General features: G+C 38.5%; 1 protein-coding gene across 8 annotated transcripts in view; it reads right to left on the bottom strand.

Moving 5' to 3' along the window:
- Positions 1-20,516, bottom strand: part of CDK8 (cyclin dependent kinase 8) — a 151,246-nt gene extending 130,730 nt beyond the window's left edge. Inside the window, exon 1 of one of the 8 annotated variants that reach the window (XM_009426760.4) lies at positions 19,643-20,516. In XM_009426760.4, the coding sequence (XP_009425035.1) occupies positions 19,643-19,770 (128 nt within the window). In that variant the 5' untranslated portion in view covers positions 19,771-20,516. The remainder of the gene's footprint in view (positions 1-19,642) is intronic. The other 7 variants (XM_063792003.1, XM_509595.8, XM_063792002.1 and 4 more) reach the window with 7 other exon arrangements.
- Positions 20,517-22,390: the final 1,874 nt, after the last annotated feature.

Below are 22,390 nucleotides of genomic sequence, written 5' to 3'. Positions count from 1 at the left end.
TATGATTGGGTAATTCCCAAAAGAAATTAAATGATGAATAAATATGAAATTAAAAATTTAAATGTTAAACAAATGTAAATAAAACCAAAATTCCATAGGTTGCCTATCAAATTTGCAAAGATCAAAGAAAACAATAATAAAACTATTGATCAAGGAGGAGGCAAACATTACTTTTGTTCATTATGAAAGACATTACAAATTAGTTCAAACCTTCTAGGAGAAAATCTAGCTTCATATATCAAAAACCTTAAAAATGGATCCAGCAAACCCACTTCTAAAAATCTTTCCTAAGGATAAAATCATGAGTGTCTACAAAGATGCAGCAACAAAATTTTAAATGTAATGAAAAAGTGAAACTATGCTAAATGTTTTTTAAAGTACAATCATATAATACAACAAATACAGACATTAAAACAACAGAAAGATTTAGAAAGATGATTAGTGACATGGAATATACACAGTCTATGCAGGTTTCAAAACAATGTGCACAATATAATCTAATTTTAAAACATGCCTTAAAAAAGTCTGTGTGGCCAAATTAGGGTAAATTTTATTTTCTTCTTAGACTTTACTTGTATTTTCTACAATTGATAGTTATTCTGTAATTTAAAAGTATAAAACTTTTTTTTTAAGTAACAGCTGACAATAAGGAGAAGAATAAAGGAAAACACCATAGGTAGATGAACTCCGAAGACCTAGCTATTTAGTACAAAAGCCAATAGCACTATATACATATTTTTTTTTAAAGCACCTGGAAATAACATATGATGGCTAATGTTTTACAATAGTTAGTCTGAACTGCATAGAAAAAGTTAAACTGTGTTCCAAGTATATCATATATGTGTATGTATAATTTTTATTATATAATACCAAATAAATGACTTTCATCCACAGTGATTAAAATAAAGATTTAGTGAATAAAAAGTGAATCAGCTACCCAGAAAACTTTAATTACCTGGAACTAGACATACATTTCTAACATATCCAACATTATAATCTATTAGAAAAGTGAAAAATAATACCAGATGTAGTGTTTAAACTTCATGAACTACAAAAAAGTCAAAACAATCTTGGCAAAAAAGAAAGTATACTTCCAAGTTTCAAAACTAACTACAAAGCTACAGCAATGAAGACAGTGTAGTACCAGCTTAAGGACATACATATTGAGAGACCAGAAAAATATCCTATATTAATGGCCAACTGATTTTTAACAAAGTATGCCCAAACAATTCAGAGGCTGGGACAACTGTATATCCATCACCAAAAGAAAGAAGTTCAACCCCTTAGAGACCTAAATCTAGGAGTTACAACTATAAAACTCTTAGGAAAAAACATGGAAGTTTTTGTGGCCTTGGGTTAAGCAATGTTTCTTTAACATATAATATCAAAAACACAGCCACAAAAGCAAAAATAGATACACTGGACTACACCAAAATTAAAAACTTTTGTGCTACAAACAATACCAACAAGAAAGTAAAAAGACAAGCCAAATACAGTCATGCACCATGTAATGATGTTTCACTTGAAGACAACAGCACATAGGGAGGTTGTCCCATAAGATTAAAATAGAGCTGAAAAATTCTTCTCACCTAGTGACACTGTAGCCATTGTAACTTCATAGTGCAAAGCATTACAGGCACGTTTGTGGTGATGCTGGTGTGAAGAAACCTACTGCACTGCCCGTCATGTATAGCACATACCGTTATGTACACTACATAATACTTGATAATAAATGACCATGTTACTGGTGTATGTATATGCTATACTATGGTTTTTATCATTAAGAGTGTACTTCTTTCTTCATCCCCAAGAGGTCAATAAAAAGTAAAGAGTGTACTCCAGTTTGACTTATTCTTTTTAAAATTAACTGTAAAACAGCCTCAGGCAGGTCCTTCAGGAGGTATTCCACATCAAGGCATTATCATCATAGGAGATGACAGCTCCATGTCTGCACTACCCCGCAGACCTTCCAGTGGGACAAGATGTGGAAGTGGAAGACAGTGATACTGATGATCCTGACCCTGTGTAGGCCTAGGCTAACATAACAAACACGTTTAAAAAGCAAAAAATAAAAACTTTTTTTTTTTTTTCTTTAAAAAAAAAAAAAAAAAGAGTTTGGTCTTGAACTCCTGCCTCAAGCAATCCTCCCATCTCAAGCCTCCCGAAGTGTTGGGATTACAGGTGTGACCCACTACGCCCAGCCAAAAACTTTTAAAAATAGAAAAAAGCTTACAGAATAAGGATATAAAGAAAATGTTTTTATACACCTATACGATGTTTGTGTTTTAATCTAAGTTATTATACAAAAATCAGAAAGTTTTAAAAAACTGAAAAGTTTAAAGTACTCAATTACAGGAGGCTAAGGTTAATTTATTATTGAAGAAAAAAATTTAAATAAATTTAGGGTAGCCTAAGTGTACAGTGTTTATAAAGTCTACAGTGGTGTAAAGCAATGTCCTAGGCCTTCACATGCACTTACCACTGACTCACCCAGAGCAACTTCTAGACCTGTAAGTTCCATTCATGGTAAGTACCCTACACAGGTATACCATTTTTTATGCCTCTCTCTTAAAAAAAAAAAAAAAAAAAAAAAAAAGACAGGGTCTCACTCTGTCCCCCAGGCCCTCTACAGTGGCACAATTACAGCTCACCACCGCCTCAAGCTCCTGGACTCAAGCAATCCTACCGCCTCGGTCTCCTGAGTAGCTGGGACTACAGGCAAATACCACCAAGCCCAGTTAATTTTTTAACTTTTTTGTAAAGATGGGGTATCAACTATACTGCCCAGGCTGGTCTCAAACTCCTATGTCCTCAAGCAGTCCTCCCACCTCAGACTCCCAAAATGCTGGAATTGCAACCATGAGTCACTGTACCCAGCTCATTTTTTACCTTTTATGCCATATTTTTACTATACCTTTTCTATATTAAAATGTGTTTAGATACACAAATACTAACCACTGTGTTACAAGTGCCTATAATAGTCAATACAATAACATACTGTACAGGCTTGTAGACTAAGCAACAGGCTACACCATATAGCCTAGGTGTGTTGTAGGCTATACCATCTAGGTGTCTGAGTATGCTCTATGATGTTCACACAATCATAAACTTGCCTAATGCTGCATTTCTCAGAAATTATCCCTGTCATTAAGCAACACACAACTGTATTTGCAAATCACATATCTGATAAGGGTTCAGTATCCAGAATATACAAAGAACTCCTACAACTCACTACTAAAAAGACAACCTAATTTTAAAAAGCAAAGCATTTGAATATATTTTCCCACAAAGATACATAAATGGTCAATAAGCACATAAAAAGATACTCAACATCATTAGTTATTAGGGAAATACAAATCAAAACCACGATAAGATACCATTTAATACCCTTAAGGATGCCTATTATCAAAAAGGCAGAAAACAAGTGTTGGCAAGAACATGGAGAAATTGCAACCCTGGTGCACTGCTGGTGGGAACGCAAAATGGTGTAGCAGCTGTGGAAAACAGTTTGGAGGCTACTCAAAAAGTTAAACATGAGCCGGTAATTCCACTCTTGGTTATAACGAATACCTAGGAATTGAAAGCAGAGACTCAGATAGTTGTATACCCATGTTCATAGCAGCATTATTCATAACAACCAAAAAGTAGAAAGAACCCAAATATTCACCAGCCCATGAATGAACAAAATGTGATACATGCTACAACATGGATGAGCCTTGAAAACGTTTCATTAAGTGAAGGAAGTCAGTCACAAAAGAGCACATATTGTATGATTTTGTCATTTATATGAAATGTCCAAAACAGGCAAATGCAGGGACAGAAAGGAGATTCCTGGATGTCTAGGACTGAGGATTAGAGGAAACAAGGAGCGATTGCTAATGGGTACGGGGTTTCTTTTAGAGGGACCAAAAATATTCTAAAATCAGATTGCGGTAATAGCTGCACAACCCTGTGAATATATCAAAAAGCACTAAACTGTGTATGTGTGTGTGTGTGTATTTTTTTTTTTTTTTTTTGAGACAGAGTTTCGCTCTTGTTGCCCAGGCTGGAGTGCAATGGCGTGATCTTGGCTCACTGCAACCTCCACCTCCTGGGTTCAAATGATTCTCCTGCCTCAGCCTCTTGAGTAGCTAGGATTACAGGCAACCACCACCACACCCAGCTAATTTTCGTATTTTTAGTAGAGATAGGGTTTCACATGTTGATTAGGCTGGTCTCAAACTCCTGACCTCAGGTGATCTACCTGCCTCGGCCTCCCAAAGTGCTGGGATTACAAGAGTGAGCCACCACACCTAGCTAAACTGTATATTTTAAATAGGTGAACTGTATGGTATATGAATTATATCTCAATAAAGCCATATTAAAAAAAACTTTATGAACCACAAATGTATATAACTTTTTGGAAGGTATTACTAATATTTTTCCATGAAGACAATTGGGATTTAATATCCCTACTTTGTACACTGCAACTAAATCAAAATTACTTCTTAAACACTTAACTATCAAGTTCTCCTGCTCTAAAAAATAAATAAATAATAAGTAACTAGTAGCAAATGCTATCTTCTATTCCAAAACTTTTCAAGAATATAGTACAGAATTTTACTAAGAAAAAAACCTAATTGCACTACATTCTCATTTGAAAACCACCAAGCACATTTTAAATTCAGTGAGTCCAGTTACTCAAAGTGCAATAGAAATACAGAAAAGACACTACATGATCAAAGTCAAAGCAAGATTGTTTTAAAGTGACATGTACTCAGTATTTTTTGCTTGCATTGAAATTTTCATGTACTTAGGAACATCAGACTGAATCACCTTTTAGAATAGAATGATCCCATAAAAAAAAAAAAACAATCTAAAGAGAAATAGATCAAGTAAGAGAGGTATGTGCTACTTTGATCGATTTCCTTAAGTTTTTTACTTACTTCCGAATTTAGCTTATGCCACAAACTTAAAGGGGATCTGCAGAGGTCAGCTAGTCTTGGCTAAAACACTGACAATATCGACTTTCAGCTCCAGGATATCTGGTTTAAATTCTCAAGCACAGCTGGACTCATTTGTACTAAAATAGGTTTTTAGATAAAAAGATAAAAATATATGTGTATTTCAGCTTCCTATCTATAAGGAGTACTTTCCAAAGTCTATTAAGCAGTCATTGTATCCACACTATCAAGAATTATGTTTAGCAGTACTTAAAAGTTTCTTCAGAATTAACAAAATACATCAGAGCTGTCTTACAATCACCTGGCTGCTTACCTAACATGAATGAGTACTTCTGTTAAACATGAAGTTAAGCAATTCTACTGGCAACAGAAAGGGCTCCAGCCTCTCATTCTATGGAGGCAAGTCCATAAGTGAACGCAACTGAGAAAGGCAACAATAAACAATGTCAAAGCCAACATCAGTATGAAACAGAAAAAGCAAGCCAAAAAGTGAGGAGAAAGGAAAAAAATCAGGAGTAGGAATGTCAGTGCTGGGTAGGAAATGAGAGGATGACCAAGGCCAACCAACAAGAAATGGAAAGAAAGATGATCTAAGCAAGAGTAAGAGAACTACAGGTCAGTGCTAAATAAACTGCATGGAGGTAGAATACCAAGAGCATCAATCATTTGTCACAAATTGTAGCAACATTATCAAGTTGGAATAGAGAAATCTGATGAACGTAAACATAAAATAAGATGTAAAAATAATGAAATAACTGTAATTTTAAATACCTATATGGCTCTCGAGTTTTTTTTAATCCCCACCAGTAACCTAAAATACACAGGATTAGCTAAGTATGGTGGCATAGTCCTATAGCCTGTGCCTGTAGTCCTAGCTACTCAGGAGGCTGAGGCAGGAGGAACACTTGAGCTCAGGAGTTCTAGACCAGCCTGGGCAACATGGTGAAACTACATCTCTACAAAAAATACAATAATTAGCCAGATGTGGTGACACATGCCTGTAATCCCAGCCATTCAGGAGGCTGAGGTGGGAGAATGGGTTAAGCCCAAGAGTTCAAGGCTGCAGTGAGCCATGACTGCACTACTGCACTCCAGCCTGGGTGACAGAACAAGACCTTGTCTCAAAATAAAATAACATACACAGGACTGTGTGTGTGTGTGTGTGTGTGTGTGTGTGTGTGTGTGTGTGTGTGTGTGTTGGGGGAGGGGGGAGCAAAACTTTCAAAAAAATAATCTCAACAATTCTGACTTTACAATGTATTTAACCCCATGATTCAAACATGTCATTACTATATTTACTCCCATTTCTTCTTTCCAAAAAGTTTTGTTTTTGGAGTTTTGATGTGAGTGTAATTGGTGCAACATTTTTAGAGGACAAAGATTAGACCTCAAAAGAGTCTGGCCCAGGCCTGGGAAGAGATATTCCTAGGAAACTGACCTGCTTGCAGTGATGTGCTAGGGTTGTTACCAGTTACTTGTACTTGAGCATGGTGATCAGAGTTTCTAGAACCATTGAAGGAAGCCAGGAGGGATAAAACTCCCTGTGGATTTAGCAAAGGAAGCTTCTCTTGCTTGATGGAAACCTCACTTTCTGCCAGTGTATCATCCACGGCAAATGTCTCCATGGAGAACTTTGGGAGCCTGGGAAGTTCTACCTCCATCTGACAGCATGTTGTATACAAAGACAGATGCAAAGGACATTTATTGCAGTTCTGTTTCAATGAAAACAACCTAAATGTCCTTGCACTGGACCAGTATATTATACACATAAAACAAAACGATGAACTGATAAAATGAATTGAGTTACAGGTGCTGATATAGATCTCCAAAACATATGAACTGAAAAAAGCAAAGCACAGAATAACACATATTTAAATTTTTTTCCACGGTCATGCATTATCTGCTCAAAAAGAATAAAGTACTAAAGTAAATTTTGAAGTCTACCCATACATATATTTGCTTCTATACGCAGATACACAAGGAGCCACTGGTAATAATTATCCCTAAAAAGTGGAAGCTCAATCTGAGGTAAAAGGGGGACTTAGATTTTCCTGGGTACTCTTATGTACAATTTAAATGTTTTATCATGAGACTATATTAATTTCATAGTCCCATCTTATTTCATAATGAAATATAGTTGTTGAAAGTATATGACCTTTGACCTGAAATTCTACTTCAAGGACTTCATATGACACTGGAGAACTGCACGCATATTTACTGACATCCCTTGCTAACTGCAATGGCTGTAATTTGGAGATTACTTCAACATCTATCCCTAAAAAACTGGTTGACTACATATTTATTAATATATGCATACGTATCATCTGATACTCAGCAATAATTAAAAATGCTGATTTAGAGCTACGTTTACCAACATGGAAAGATGCATAATATTTTTGAATGAAAAAATGTAAGATCATAGATGTTATTAATGTATACATATATTCAAAGTCATCTGGAAAGACAAGGAAAATATTAATTGTCTCCTAATTGTAGAGTTAGGGTTTTAAGAATACATTTCTGGACTATTTGAATTCATCACAATGAAGAGTCATTATTTTTATAATCAGAAAAAGAAAAAGCCATTTTCTTTTTATTAAAAAATGAGAAATATCCTGAATAGCATGGAGTAAAAAATAAATAAATGGCATCTACAGGTTTCACTTCAGTAACACAGCCAGCAGAGAACCAGGAATGGCAGTGATGCTTTTCATTGCTTTGCTCTGAATAAGGCTAACCATCAAAGTACCAAAAACGCTGAATAAAACCTACAAAGTGTGTTATGACTTAAGCTTTGGTATCCAAAAATCTTTAGCTGAAGTTTTATTTCGTTTATTTTATTTAACCCAGACACTTCTTTATCTCCCTTGCCCTCTGAGCCACATGTGACACTTCCTATCTCTGACTCCTGGAAAGAGTCTTCCTGGCTGTTATTCTACCTACAAGGTCCTAGTATTTCTCCAAGCTGCCCTGTACAGCCAATAAGCTGTACACTCCACGATTCCTGTTATACAATATGGCAACCTTGGGTTTTCTCCTTTCTGGACTCAATTTTTGGCCTCCTAGGTAGACATCTCTTTCTTCGCACTTTATACAAGGCCCTTGTCTTGCTCTATACACTCTCCCTAGGCAATTTCATCACCACTCAAAGCTACCACTTTAAGTACTTTAAGTACATAGTCTAACTCTAGCCAGACTCCTCTCTTGAACATTACATTTACATATCTGCCTAATGCACATTTCTTCTCAGATGTTTAACAGGTACCTGAAAGTCAACATATCAAAGCTCAATCATCATCTTCCACCTCAAGCTTGCTCCTCTTTCTGTTTTGGCTATGTGAATGGCAATATCCAGCTGCCCAAGCCAGAAACCTGGGCATCATCCTTGGTTCTCACTTGTTCATCTATCATATCCAATAAATCAACAAGTCCTATCAATTCTCCCTCCTCATCCCCTCTCTCACTTCCCTAATTCGAGTCACTAGCATCTCTCACCTGGATTACTATTACATTCTCCTAACCACAGCTTCCTATGGCCATTCTGATCGTGTTACCAAGCAATCTTTTTAAATGAGAAATCGGAACTTATTACTATCTGCTTAAAACCCTAAGCATGGTTCCCACTGACTTCGGAAGAAAGTACAAAGTCCATGACTTGATTTACAACAATCTGCTTACTTCCCCAATTTGATTATTTATACCTCTCCCTCCACCCCTCCAAGATCTGGCACGGAAATTCTTTCAATTGTCTCACCGTACATACCATCTTTCCTTCATGTCTTTGTGCATGCTACTCAGTGGCAGCTGCAAAGGATAGCTTCCCCCCATAATACACAAGCTCCCAAAATTACCTCAAATAAACAATTTCAGTTGCAACTTGCTTACTACACATTACTGCACTGCCTCTTCATCTAGACAGCACCGTCTTCCTTATAAAGTAATTCTGGAGCCACGAGTGATATTACCTCTCTCATCTGCACTATAACTCCTCAAGCCCCCACTAACTCTTATTTATTGCCCATTCACAATTTCTAATTATCTTTCAAGTCACAAGTGAAATATACTTGAGCTCCCCAAGGGCAGATTAGGTACTTCCATGGCAACCTACAATTTTCCCTACTGCAGCCCTTATCCTACTATATTACAATTGTTTACCTGCCTATGCCCCTCAAAAGTCTGTAAGTTCCCTAAAGAGTTATTAGACCATGGGCTGTTCACTGCTGAATCACCTACATCTGGCACAGAACCTAGCATAGTTGGTGGGAATGTAAACTAGTACAGCCACTATAAAAAACAGTACGAAGATTTCTCAAAAAACTAAAAATAGAATTACCATTCAATCCAGCAATCAAAGAGATACTGCGTATCTCTACCCCAAGGAAAAGAAATCAGTATATCAAGGGGATACCTACACTCGCATGTTTATGGCAACACTATTTACAACAGCAAAGGTATGGCATCAATCTAAGTGTCCATCAGCAGATTAATGGATAAAGAAAATGTGGCATATATTCACAATGGAATACTATTCAGCCACAAAAAAGAAGGAAATCATATCATTTGCAGCAACGTGAATGGAACTTGAGATCCTTATGTTAAGTGAAATAAGCCAGGCACAAAAAGACAAATATCATATGTTCTCATTCATACATGGGAGCTACAAAAAAATGAACACAAGGATGTAGACAGTGAAAAATAGATAAAGGGGACTAGGAAGGGTGAGTGGGGAGAGAGGAGAGGAGGAGAAGTGAGTTAAAGGGTGCAGATATAGATTAACGTAATAGAAATAAATTCAATGTTTGATAGTAGAGTAGGAGTACTAAACAAAAATGCACTGCAGTCTGGTGATGAACTTCCTAAGTACCCTGACTTCACCACTATGCATATATACATCTAAGAAAACTTCTCGTGTGCCCCATAAATTTGTACAAGAACCAATCATATAAGAGACATTCAGTAAATAGTTACCAAATAAATTATAAGCACACAAATTTACAAAAAGAACTGCAGCTACTGGGAGGGGTGATGTGCTAGTCCCACCCACTTGGGAGGCTAAGGTGGGAGGATCAGTTGAGCCCAGGAATTCAAGGCTGAAGTGAGCCATGATTGCACCACAGCACTCCAGCCCAGGGAACAGAGTGAGACCCTGTCTCAATAAAATTAATTAATTAATTAATTTTAAGAAAAAAAAGAAGGGTAGCTAAAGGCAAACCATAATGAGATGCCAAATATGTAAATAATTTAATTTTACACTTTAAAAAATCAACATTAAGTCAGCATTAAAAAATAAATTACAAGTATGTCTTGCTTTCTGTCTGACATTTTCTTGGAAATTAGGTATAAACTTAATTTTTGCAAAGAAAGTCACATAATAAAACATTAGGAGACTCATTTACTTACAGGGAGTCTTGGCTGGGAGCAGTGGCTCACGCCAGTAATCCCAGCACTTTGGGAGGCCCAGGTGGGCGGATCACGAGGTCAGGAGATCAAGACCATCCTGGCTAACACGATGAAACTCCGTCTCTACTAAAAGTACAAAAAAATTAGCCGGGCGTAGTGGCGGGCGCCGGTAGTCCCAGCTACTCGGGAGGCTGAGGCAGGAGAATGGCGTGAACCCAGGAGACGGAGCTAGCAGTGAGCCGAGATCGTGCCACTGCACTCCAGGCTGGGTGACATAGCGAGACTCCGTCTCGAAAAAAAAAAAAAGGGAGTCTTTTAGCCGGGTGCGGTGGCTCACGCCTGTAATCCCAGCAATTTGGGAGGCCGAGGCAGGCGGATCCCTAAGGTCAGAAGTTTGTGGCCAGCCTGACCAACATGGTGAAACCCCGTCTCTACTAAAAATACAAAATCTGGCGGGCTGGTGGCACATGCCTGTAATCTCAGCTACTCGGCAGGCTGAGGCAGGAGAATCTCTTGAACCAAGGAGGCGGAGGTTACAGTGAGCCAAGATCGTGCCATCGCACCCTAGCGTGGGCAACAAGAGCAAAACTCTGGCTCAAAAAAAAAGGTAATACCTACTCCCGGCCGGGCGCGGTGGCTCACGCCTGTAATCCCAGCACTTGGGAGGCTGAGGCAGGAGGATCATGAGGTCAGGAGATCGAGACCATCTTGGCTAACACGGTGAAACCCTGTCTCTACTAAAAATACAATTAGCCGGGTGTGGTGGTGGGCGCCTGTAGTCCCAGCTACTCGGGAGGCTGAGGCAGGAGAATGGCGTGAACCCGGGAAGCGGAGCTAGCAGTGAGTGGAGATCGCGCCATTGCACTCCAGCCTGGGCAACAGAGCGAGACTCCGTCTCAAAAAAAAAAAACCAAAAAACAAAAAAAACCTACTCCTTCTTTCCTCAAAAATATGACTTGTTTAATATAAACTACATTAGCACGACTTGACAAGTTTTCTTTTTATTCAATCCCTTTAGTCCTCTAAACAACCTATAGATTCAAATGTCTAGAAACACCCAGAGTAGGCCCTTCATCATGATGTAAAAATTCCTCTCTGTAGGATGATTATTTGTTAGAATTCATGGATTACAATAAAGTTATAGACTTTAAAGAACTTGTCTAGTGAGATGAGTAACTGAGTTACCTTGAATAGAAGTTAGTCTAAATAATTTTTTACTCATGTAACAAAAGGTAAATTTCAAATAAAATGATCATGCTATACAGACCAGTGATTTTAGGCAAAATTAAATGCCAACTGTGATTCAGAAACTAATTACGTTCTCCTTAATTTTAGAAATACAGATTTGATCCACATTTTAAAGGGTTCATTTTCAAAGTATATTTGAAAAAAATATTATTTCTAGTGGCTCAATTTTCAAATACCTTGGCCTTCCATTTCGATTCAGCCAACTACCAAGCTTGCTCTTGCCTTTGGATTGATTTTGGTATTGTTCAGTGCCATTCTGGGTAAAAACATAGGAAACCCATCAAATTTTGCTTCTCCTGGTATTTTCACAGGTATTACTTTTCTACTCTTCCCGTAATATGCCTCAAGCTTTTAATGTTAGCAAGTTTAGAAAAAAGATTTTCAAACATGAATTTCAGATATACACACACACATACACAAAAGTACAAAATACCTGTCAAAATTTGGCAATATGCCAAGAGCTGGGGAGAACACAATCATTGCCCTAAAGGAAATCTATAATTTTAACCCATAAACATTCACCTGAAAGACCCAAAGGACACATAAGCATTAACCACATATACACTGAAGTAGTTACATAATATATCAGTGAATGACTATGTTTTGCAGGGTGACGGGTAAAGTGGGACTCATTGGAGTTGTATGTTAAGATACGTAGTTAGGATTTTTTTCTGAGGCTGTCAGTACATTTCAACTGAGAAAAAAACATTTCCAGCACAAGGTGCTGCCTGAGAAAAAAAAAATTCCAGCACAAGGTGCTGCCTGAGGAAAAGGTCAGAGTGGTCTAAGTTGATGGAGGAGAGCAGCTGTATGAATCTCTGTTTCAGAATTACTGCAATAGATTATGGTGTGAGCACTGTCCTGGAATAAAATAGACTAGTCAGGTCTTGTACACAAAGAACAAAGAACTTGGTCCTAAACCAAAGTCAATGTAAAGTCACTCAAAATTGGTTCTCAGCTGCTTTGGATATGATCCAGAAATTCCACTCCCAGGTATATACTGAAAACATACGTCCACCTAACAAGTCACACATAATAGCTTATCGAAGCATTATTCATTTTAGCCAAAAAGTGGAAACAACCCAAATGCCCAATTGATGAATATATAAACAAAATGTGGTATATCTATACAATGCAATATGATCCAGCCATAGAAAGGTATGAAGTACTTACTGATACATGTACTACATGGATGAACCTTGAAAACATTACATTAAATAAAGAAACACAAACACAAAAGGCCACATGTTGAATTAGTCCATTTATATGAAATGTCCAGAACAGGCAAATCCACTGAGACAGAAAGTAGATTAGTGCTTGTCAACGGCTGGGGAGAGAGGGGAATGGGACTGACTGCTTAATGGGTTTCTTTTTGGGGTCATGAAAATGTCCTAGGATTAGACAGTGATGGTGGTTGCACAGCCTCGTCGATCTACTAAAAACCACTATACTGATCACATACTTTTAAAAGGGTGAATTTTATGGTATGTGACTTATATCTCAATTTTTAAAAAGGAGCTCTCAGCATTTTTTCTGCTACAATACATCTGAAGAACATAACGTAACTCCATCAGTAAAGGCAGCTTACTACAGCAAGGACTGGTTTTGGGACTTTGACAATAACTATATTAAAGAATATTCATTCAGAATCATGATACCAACAGTCTTTAAGTACTAAGGTCAAAACAACAGGTAAAAGCCACCTTTTAGTGACATCAAGAGCTGCCTTGAGGTGATAAAAGATTGCTAAAGAGAAAAGATAATTTCTAAGTAACATGACCAAGGCTACGTAATCTGGTGTGAAGGAAAAAATTCACAAAGTGTTCTGAAGGAGGAAAGGATAGTAAGAGTTTTATTTTCTAGCAGCAGCTAAGAACAGAAAAAGAGTCAAGAGACAATGAGGATTGGATTCAATAGTGAAAGGCACTACAAGAAAGATTAACACCAGTCACAGGGAATCAAATTTATTTATCAACACTGATTTGCCATACATAGTTCCCATCTAACAAATGAATCACATTTCAAATGTTTATAAATCAGAATTAGAACACATTTGCCCAGAGAATTAATTGTCAAGGTAGTTACGTTTGCAAATGGCCTATAATAATTATAATTTTTCATTATTTCTGTTTTCCTAGCTGAAATTCAGCATGCCAGAAGCCCTGTCCCTACCTTTCATCTTTCCACACATCAGAGCCCCAACAAGAGAAATTCCATTACTTCCTAAACTCTAAGTAGCAAAAGAACTTCTTTCCCCTTCCAATTTGTTACCATCCATCACCTCAGCAGCATACGAAATTCTGACTCCTTACTCCTCATGGAGGTGAGGCCAAAGCAGAATCATTTGCCAACCAGAGCCCCAGGCAAAACAGAGTTCTGCCATGGCAGTTTTACACATGAGAGAGTCTTAAATCAGACCCCTGGATTTCAGAGGCTGCTTTTCTTGAATGGCCAATGTTCTCATGATTGAAAACTGACACACACACAATTATGGTGTTCGGTGCAAACGCTGATAAATTTATCTCCACTGTTAAATAATGAGTACCTCACCATGTCCAACGGGTACAATGGAACATTTGTAGTGCATATATATACTACTACACGTACAGCAAGAACTCAGAAAATGCTGGCCAGGGAAAACAAGGGGAAAAGAAAGGCATGGCAAGGAAAAATTAAAACCCACAAAATTTGCTGGGGTCTGCAGAAAATACAATTTAAAAAAAAATCCCTTTGTCCTATTCCTGTTGGAATGTCTTTTCTGATGAGACCTTCCCTGTCTTCTCTGATCCAAATCAAATACTGTAAACTTTGAAGCTTTTCCTAAAAACCTTAACCAGTTGGGGACTTCCTTCTCTGTGTTGCCATATACCTTGCATTAATTATTATAGTGCTTATTGAATTGCAACATTTACATGTTTGTTTCCCCAGTAGTTATCTCCCCAAATAATGGAATACTTCATTCGTCTTTGCATTCCCAATACCTTGGACAGTGCTTGGCACATAGAAGGGTCCAATAAATACTTGTTGAATGAATGAGTAATTGACTTCTTCAAATGTTCAAAGACACAGTAAAAGTAATAACTCACATGAACAAATCCCAAATGAATTGATTTTCCAGTATTGCTACTAAAAAAATGAAATTTAAGCATGAAATCTCAACGTGGCCTAAATAGCGGATCTGAATGCACTGATATCTAAGGTAGGTAACTTCAACCACATGGAAATAAGAAGTACACAGCAAATACAGTCATCCCTCAGTATCCACAAGGGGTGCGTTCCAGGACCGTCCCCCAAAATCCACAGATGCTCAAGTTTCTAATATAAAATGGTGTCCTATTTGCATATAACCTACGCATATCCTCCCACACACTTTAAATCATCTCTAGATTACTTATAATACCTAATAAAATGTAAATGCTTTGTAAACAGTTGTTATACTCTATTTTTTAAGGAAATAATGACAAGAAAAAAAATCTGTACATGCTCAGTAGAGATGCAACTATCCTTCCCCCCTACCCCCTCGAAAATTTTTGAACCACAGTTGCTTGAATCTACAGATGCAGGACCTGCAGACACAGCGGACTAACTGTCCCCTTCTGTCACATTTTTAGAAGGTTATAAGGAATACTCTTTATTGTATACATCACTATTCCAGTGATAGAAATTACATATTGTATTTGGCATTTCTGACATCTAAAGAAATATTTAAATCAAAATGAACTTAGATACAGCATTCCGCCATATTCAGAAGGGGAAAAAGGTAATGGGATGCTTCAATGCAGGTTGAATCAGAAGAGTTCCTTTGTGCTGCCCACCAACTGAATGGTTCAAGGGAGTGGGAACAGGCACTAGTCCATAAATCCTCAATATCTTAAGAGATAAATACAGAGGAATGGCAAGGTAGCGTAAGACATGTTGGGTTAAGTAACTGATAGGTCTTTGGGAGTTACCAAGCTTTTTGGCAGTTGATGAGAATCAATGTTAAAGCATGAGACTAAAAAATATGGAAATGCACCATCATCTAAAGTAAAATTTTTTAGTGGTTGTTTGCCTAATCTTGCAAAAAATATTACATTTTATGTTCATAATTTTTACTTCCTCAAATCATAATACTAGAAAAGACCCTACAAATTATATGCTGAAACCCCCCTACTAAGAGCTATAAGGGCAAATGACTTGCCCAAGGTCATACTGCTATCAGAAGCACAGTCTGAATTCAAATTCAGGTTTCCAGGATCGCTCATCTAGAGTTCTTTCCACTAGATGAAGTGCTTCCACGTGGCTTTCATTAGAGTTTAGTCCTACACACACACACACACACACACACCCCTCTAGATACACAAGTATGTTTGTGTATATACGTACAGACACACCCATATATCTACATAAACAGTTTTATAGCACTTGAAAAAAAGGGTGCTTCAGCAATATACCCAGAAAGTACACCAGTTTATTGAAGCAAATATTAATAGTTCTACAAGGTATTTATGTTTTTGAATAACCCACTAGAAATCAAACTCCACAACTATTTTTTTACTTATTCAATATATTAATTATAGGAAGCATAATGGTTAAGAGCATGGGCTCTGGAGTGAAAAACCTGCACCTAATCCTCTAATCTTAGCTGACATTTAATTAGCTGTGTACTCATGGGTAAATTTGCTTAACCTTTCTAAGCCTCAGTTTCCTCAACTGGAAAACTGAAAAATAACAGAATTGACTTGATATACTTCTTGTGAGGACTAACTAGATGATGAATGTAAAGTGCTTTGCCCAGGACCTGAAACTTAATTACTCAGTAATTTAGCTATTATTGCCATTATCACTGCCTACTTACTAATCTCTGGGCTCTCAACAAATGTGCCCCAAAGAAAGTTGGCAGTATCTGTCTCTCTCTCTCTCTCTCTCACACACACACACACACAAACACACACTCATTCCTCACTCATAATTATCTATTCTTTGGAACATAGATTATAACAGATTAAAAACCCTACTAAGAAAATGCCTTTTGTTTTTCTTTTTTGAAGAAAAACCTCTTATCCCAAATTGATATTTTAAATTATCCAAACATTCAGTGCAAATATTGAAGTCTAGAATTTAAAAACACAAATTGTTTTCTGTCTTCTAACGCTTTCTTACTCTTTAAAACAAAATTAGTTTGGTTGCCTAAACTCTGCAAAGAGGAGATACAATCAACTCAGAAAGAAAATGAACCCCCCTGCTTCCCACTGAGTACCATTTAAGTGTTCAGACACAAAGGACACTATCTCATTTATGGCGACACGAGTGAGAACAAATTAATCCCAAGATTTATTGTGCATTTCTTTAAACTCTATTATAATGTGAAATTAACAAAGTTATAAAAGGTCCCTTTTCCCTACTATGCAATCATGCCTCAAGTAAGTCAAAGAAATGAATCTTTGAAGCTATTTTATTTCCTAAAACTTAATAATTTAAGCAGCTAACTTCTCTGGTCTAAATTATTTTACCAATTATTCATGTTCTATGCTCACTGGGCAACTGAAAGGATACAACGTTTACATACATTCATTTCAATAGTCAAATATGTCTAAACCAAGCTTATTTGCGTTACTTCCTTTTATAGAAAATCTCAGGTTCTCCTTAAAGGTGTTACCGTCTGAGTGCCTAGAGAACAAATCTCAGCTGCAGAATATGTAATGTAATTTGAAAGTAAATCAATACTAGAAACAAATTATTTGATCATCATCTTATTATGAAAGATTAAACAGCCACAAATTTTATTTTACCAGGACTAAAATGCATTAAATTACATTTCACTGACATAAGATCAAAAGAACCTCATAAATACTATGCGATATTTTACCAGAGTGAGGTTACAAAAGAGAAGTCAAACCGAAAAAAATCCCTGTAATTTTAAAACTCTCTAAAACTATCTCTAAAAGATAGTAATTTTAAAACTCTCTTGACATTTGATCCACTAAAAATAGAAGTTCATCACATAAAGAGAATCATTAAAGACTGATGGAAAACAAACTCCAAGGATTACAAATAATAAGTTCTTTTTTCCAAAATGCAATGTTACTTTTCAGCTGTCACAGATGACTAAGAATGTCCATACATTATACCTTCAACTATCTTTAAATTCAAAGATATTGAAATTATTCTTTCAAATTATTCTTAACGGCCTAAATTAAAACCTGACCATAGAGATATAAAATGTGCTTAAGTACCTCCTGCCAATACACAGTATTAGTTTTCTAATAAAATGTACAACGTTAAAACAAATATGCATATTTTATTAGCTTAAATTGGTAATTTATGAAAACAGAACCGGGTTCTCTCACACAGATTAAAAATAATGCAAAGGCGCTAGAATTTTATATAACATGTCAGTTTGGTCAAATGTACTGTAATGTCTAATCTCATGGGATTGGGGATTTTATGAATATGCCCAAAATTACATAATACTGGGGGAAGGGGAGATGGTTTAAAGCTTTTGAGAAATATTGTATGGTAAGTTAACAAACATAATTTTAAAAATATACGTCATTACAGAGTAAAACTTCAACAATAAGTCTAATTAGACAACAACAGAGTCAGCAATATCTCCAGACGCTGATTTCTCCAGTGTCACCAGACTATCTATTCCGCTAAAAAGTACTTTTAAATACGTGCGGCGCCCAGAATATCAAGTTTTCAAATCCAAATCCCTACCTTCTGCCGATCTGTTCCACTTTACTGTTGCATAAAAGCACTAAAATACACATTCCAAATTAATTAGAACTCCTATCTTCCTCGTAGAGTCCATTGTAAATACTTTTAGAAAGACACTTCAGTAAATCTAAGAAAAATGTCCAATAAATATACACTTTCCTTTCCAACATCCAGAATACTAAAGTATTTGTAAATATGCGCCCCCCTCCCCCACAGTAGGGAACTTCAGCTTTATGAATTTTTTTTTCGTGCTAATGTAGTCTGAACATACTCTCCTACCTAATTGGAAATTTTAAGTGATTAAACATCATAGAGCAGGTGACTAAACTGGGATGCTCAAGTAAAGCTACTTCGTTTCTAATAAAATCCAAGGATTATATAATAAGCTTTGACTTTTCAATAATTTTCTATTCTGTCAAAGGCAACAGAGACAACATCCATTTTACAAGAAAACATGGAGTTAATAAAATATATTTTCCCCCCAACTAAGAATTGCCTTCTCTTTTGTCAATATTACAAGACATTCATCTACTGACAAAGAGAAAAAATGAACAATTCACTTGCCTGTTAAGAAACTAAATTGGAAGCATTACCAGTCATAGGTTTAATTAAGTTGTTACTAGGGAAGAATATTTAAAGCAAAGGGATTATTTAAAGTTCACTGCCAGCCGCTAAATTTGGGGGAAACCGCCTGAACGAGATAGTCCCTATGTCACTTGCCTTGTTCCCCACCACCCACCCTGCACCAAACCCCCATTGTTCTATGTAAAAATTCACAGCTAATAATATCTAAATAGCAATTGCAACATTTATGTTGCAGATGATCACTATGGGGAACTCTCTCCAGAACCACATTCACTCGCTGCCTTCCTTTCCTCAAATAAAATACAAATTTGATAAAAAATCGATCACAAACTGGTGGGGGAAAGGATCACAGCCTTCCTTCTAGACCGATGGATGACACTCCAGAGGCGGGTTAGGAAATCCCCAGAAGGTTACCATAATAAATCGACCAAGGAAAAAAAAAAACAAAAAACATTTAACCCGGCGTTTTAGAACGAATTTTTTCATGAATCAGCTTTGAAATCCTTGAAAAGTATACAGCCCACGGTGCAGAGGCTCATCTTGCCTCTTACCACCAGAGCAGAACACAGACGCGGCACGCAGGATTTCTCGTGGGTTTGGATCCCTCGTACACCACTTCCTCCCCAAACCTGGCTGGCGGAGCCAGAGGCCGGCGTCGAGGAAGTCAGAGCCCGGCACCCCGGCGGCCCGCTCTCCCTCCGGGCTACCTGCCTCGGCCTGCGGGAGCGCCGCCCAGCGCGGACACCGGCCCAGACACACACACTCACCCATCTTTCCTCTTGGCTTTGTAGACGTGACCATAAGTGCCTCGGCCAACTTTGCAGCCCTCGTATTCAAACAGGTCCTCGACCCGCTCCCGCTCGCTGCTCAGCTTCACTTTAAAGTCATAGTCCATTGTCACAGCCTCTGAGGCCGGAGAGCTGGGTCGGGGGGCCGGGGGGCAGGGGTGGGGACCGGGGAAGCACGGGCAGCCGCAGCCCCCGGGAACCCGCCCGCTCTACGCCCGCCGGCCGCAGCACCAGCCCGACTGATGCGGCAAGAGCAGGAGGAGGCCCCGCGAAAGCGCCAGGGACATCCAGGGGGACGGCGGGGCAGAGGCCGGCCGGGGGTGGAGGAACGGGGAGGATCCCCCGGCGAAGGAGAGCCGAGGGACGAGGGCTGGGGGTGGGGAGCGGTGTCTCTGCCCTTGTCCCCGCGGGCTCCCTGGGCGCCGGCTCCGCTGCGCTCTCCGGCCGCGCGTTCTGCTCCTGCTGCGGCGGGAGCTGCGGGGCGGCCAGGCGGGCTCTCGTCCTCTCACACGCGCACTCACGTCTCACGCTCTCACACACACGCTCACACTCACTCACTCACTCACTCTCCCATACACTCAAACAGAAAGGCAGAGCCGCACAACAGCCGGTACCTCCTCAAAGAGAGGAGGAGGGAGGGCACTCGCGGAACACGGCCGCGGCTGTCGCAAAAACGTCGCGAAGCCTCGGGCTGCCTCCGGGCCACACTCTAGCCCGCTCCCGCGGTGGCTGGCCGCCCCTGCTGGCGCTGGCACCCTGAGGACCGTGTGGAGGGAGCAGGGGAGCCACTGCCCAAAGCTGCCGCCAAATGCACCACGTGGAACCAGCCCCAGCGGTGGCCGGGCCCCAGACTACAATACCCAGAATGCACAGGCCGCCGCCGCTGCCGCCCCTTCTACGACTCCGCCCCACACGGTGGGAATATGGGAGCGTTGCATGATGGGACTCGTAGTCTAGGGTGAAATTCGTTTCAATCACTTGGGGAAAATTTATTTTTATTTTTACAGCGATCTAACTAGAGTCTGATTTCAGCCACAAACTTGATCAAAGAGGTGCACGTGGGAAGGAGAGTCGTTTGCATTAGAAACACATTTTGTGCCACTCTGAACTCCAGATTGTAAAGGCCACTATCATCGATAAAAGCCGGTATGATATTTGTAAACAGCTCGCGGGCCAGCAGTTGGGGTACTCTTGGTGTTCACAATCTGATAAGGGCTGCACAATGATGTCAACATACTGACATTACAAGCACCAATAAAAGTGAATCAATGACCAGTGTCCAAGCTACTCCTAAACATTGTTACTCTTGTGACAGATGACCATCCAAACCTTTCCTATCCATATACAGGAAGTATTGAGTACAGTACAGCCTTCTGCGATACTACCTATAAGAACACCAGTTTCTAGCTATGATTACAGAAAGGATCTAAATCCATGGGAACTAGTTTGTTAATAATTTTAAGGTAGCAATATGTCCTGCTTCAGGAGTCCTGGTATCTTGATACTAATCTATCATTTTATCTTACCCCCCTTGTCTATTTTTAATTTTTGGTTTTCCAATTGTTACCATTTCCACTAAAGCTCCCCACTTCCCAAAGGGAATATAAACTTTGCAGTTTTAATGTGAACTTTTTAACACTTTTTTTTTCCACCTTTCCTGTGGTATTTATCAAATTCCTTTCATCTTTTATTTCCTCTACCTTGCTAGATCCTAAGTTGTTATAGGAAGTCATATTTGCATCTTCTGTAAAACCTAGTGTCATGCCTTGATAATGATGCACAGTAAACACTTGTTAAATTAATGAATGAATAAACATGTTTATCTCAAAAAGATCCATATACCAATGATGATGATGATGATATCATCTTGTGAAAAAGCCTCCAAAGGGCTTTCTCTTATATAGTTTTCCTTGGAGAAAATTAGTGACTTCACCACTGTGTAAAATTAAATTGTTTTTACCTAGCATACTATATAAGTATTGAGTATTTTAGTATACTGGGTTTGAATCCTGCATTGTCATTTACTAATGTGTTCTTGGAGCCTAGAATTTTTTCTTTGCAAAGTGCAAAGCACAAAACAAATGTAAGCTTTCATTAATGGCATATTATTTGTTTCCATTCAGTGATGAAAATTGGGTAACTCTCTAGCAGAACTGCTCATTTGCATCCTTAAAGAATTACATCATTTTCTGAATATGGATTTAAAAGATTCTTCCTTAGACAATGTATTTTGTATTTTTTGAGGGATGTGTCTTTTGTGCACGTATTTACTCATGGATCTTGAGAAATCAAACTACCACACTGGAGGAAAAGTTGTGAAGAGGCATGGGACTCAGCTTGCCCCTACACTGTATCGGGTCCCCCTTCCCCACCTCCTGTACCAATTATACACGCTATTCTGGAACGCTGAAGGTCTCAGACCTTTTTTGTTTGTCTTTTTGTGTTTTTATTTTGAGACAGGGTCTGGCTATGTCACCCAGGCTGGAGTGCAGTGATGCGATCACGGCTTACTACAACCTTGAACTCCTGGGCTCAAACAATTCTCCTCCCCAGCCTCCTGAGTAGCTGGGACTACAAGCGTGTGCCACTACACCCAGCTAAGTTTTTTTTTTTTTTTTTTTTTTTTTGAGAGATGGAGTCTCGCTCTGTTGCCCAGGCTGGTCTTTAACTCCTGGGTTCAAGTGATCCTCCTGTCTCAACCTCCCAAAGTGCTGGGATTACAGGCAT

This window comes from Pan troglodytes, chromosome 14 (assembly GCF_028858775.2).
Source record: "Pan troglodytes isolate AG18354 chromosome 14, NHGRI_mPanTro3-v2.0_pri, whole genome shotgun sequence".
Lineage (NCBI taxonomy): Eukaryota > Metazoa > Chordata > Mammalia > Primates > Hominidae > Pan > Pan troglodytes.
Note: the sequence above shows the minus strand (reverse complement) of the source record. Positions and strands in the feature narration are given on the sequence as shown.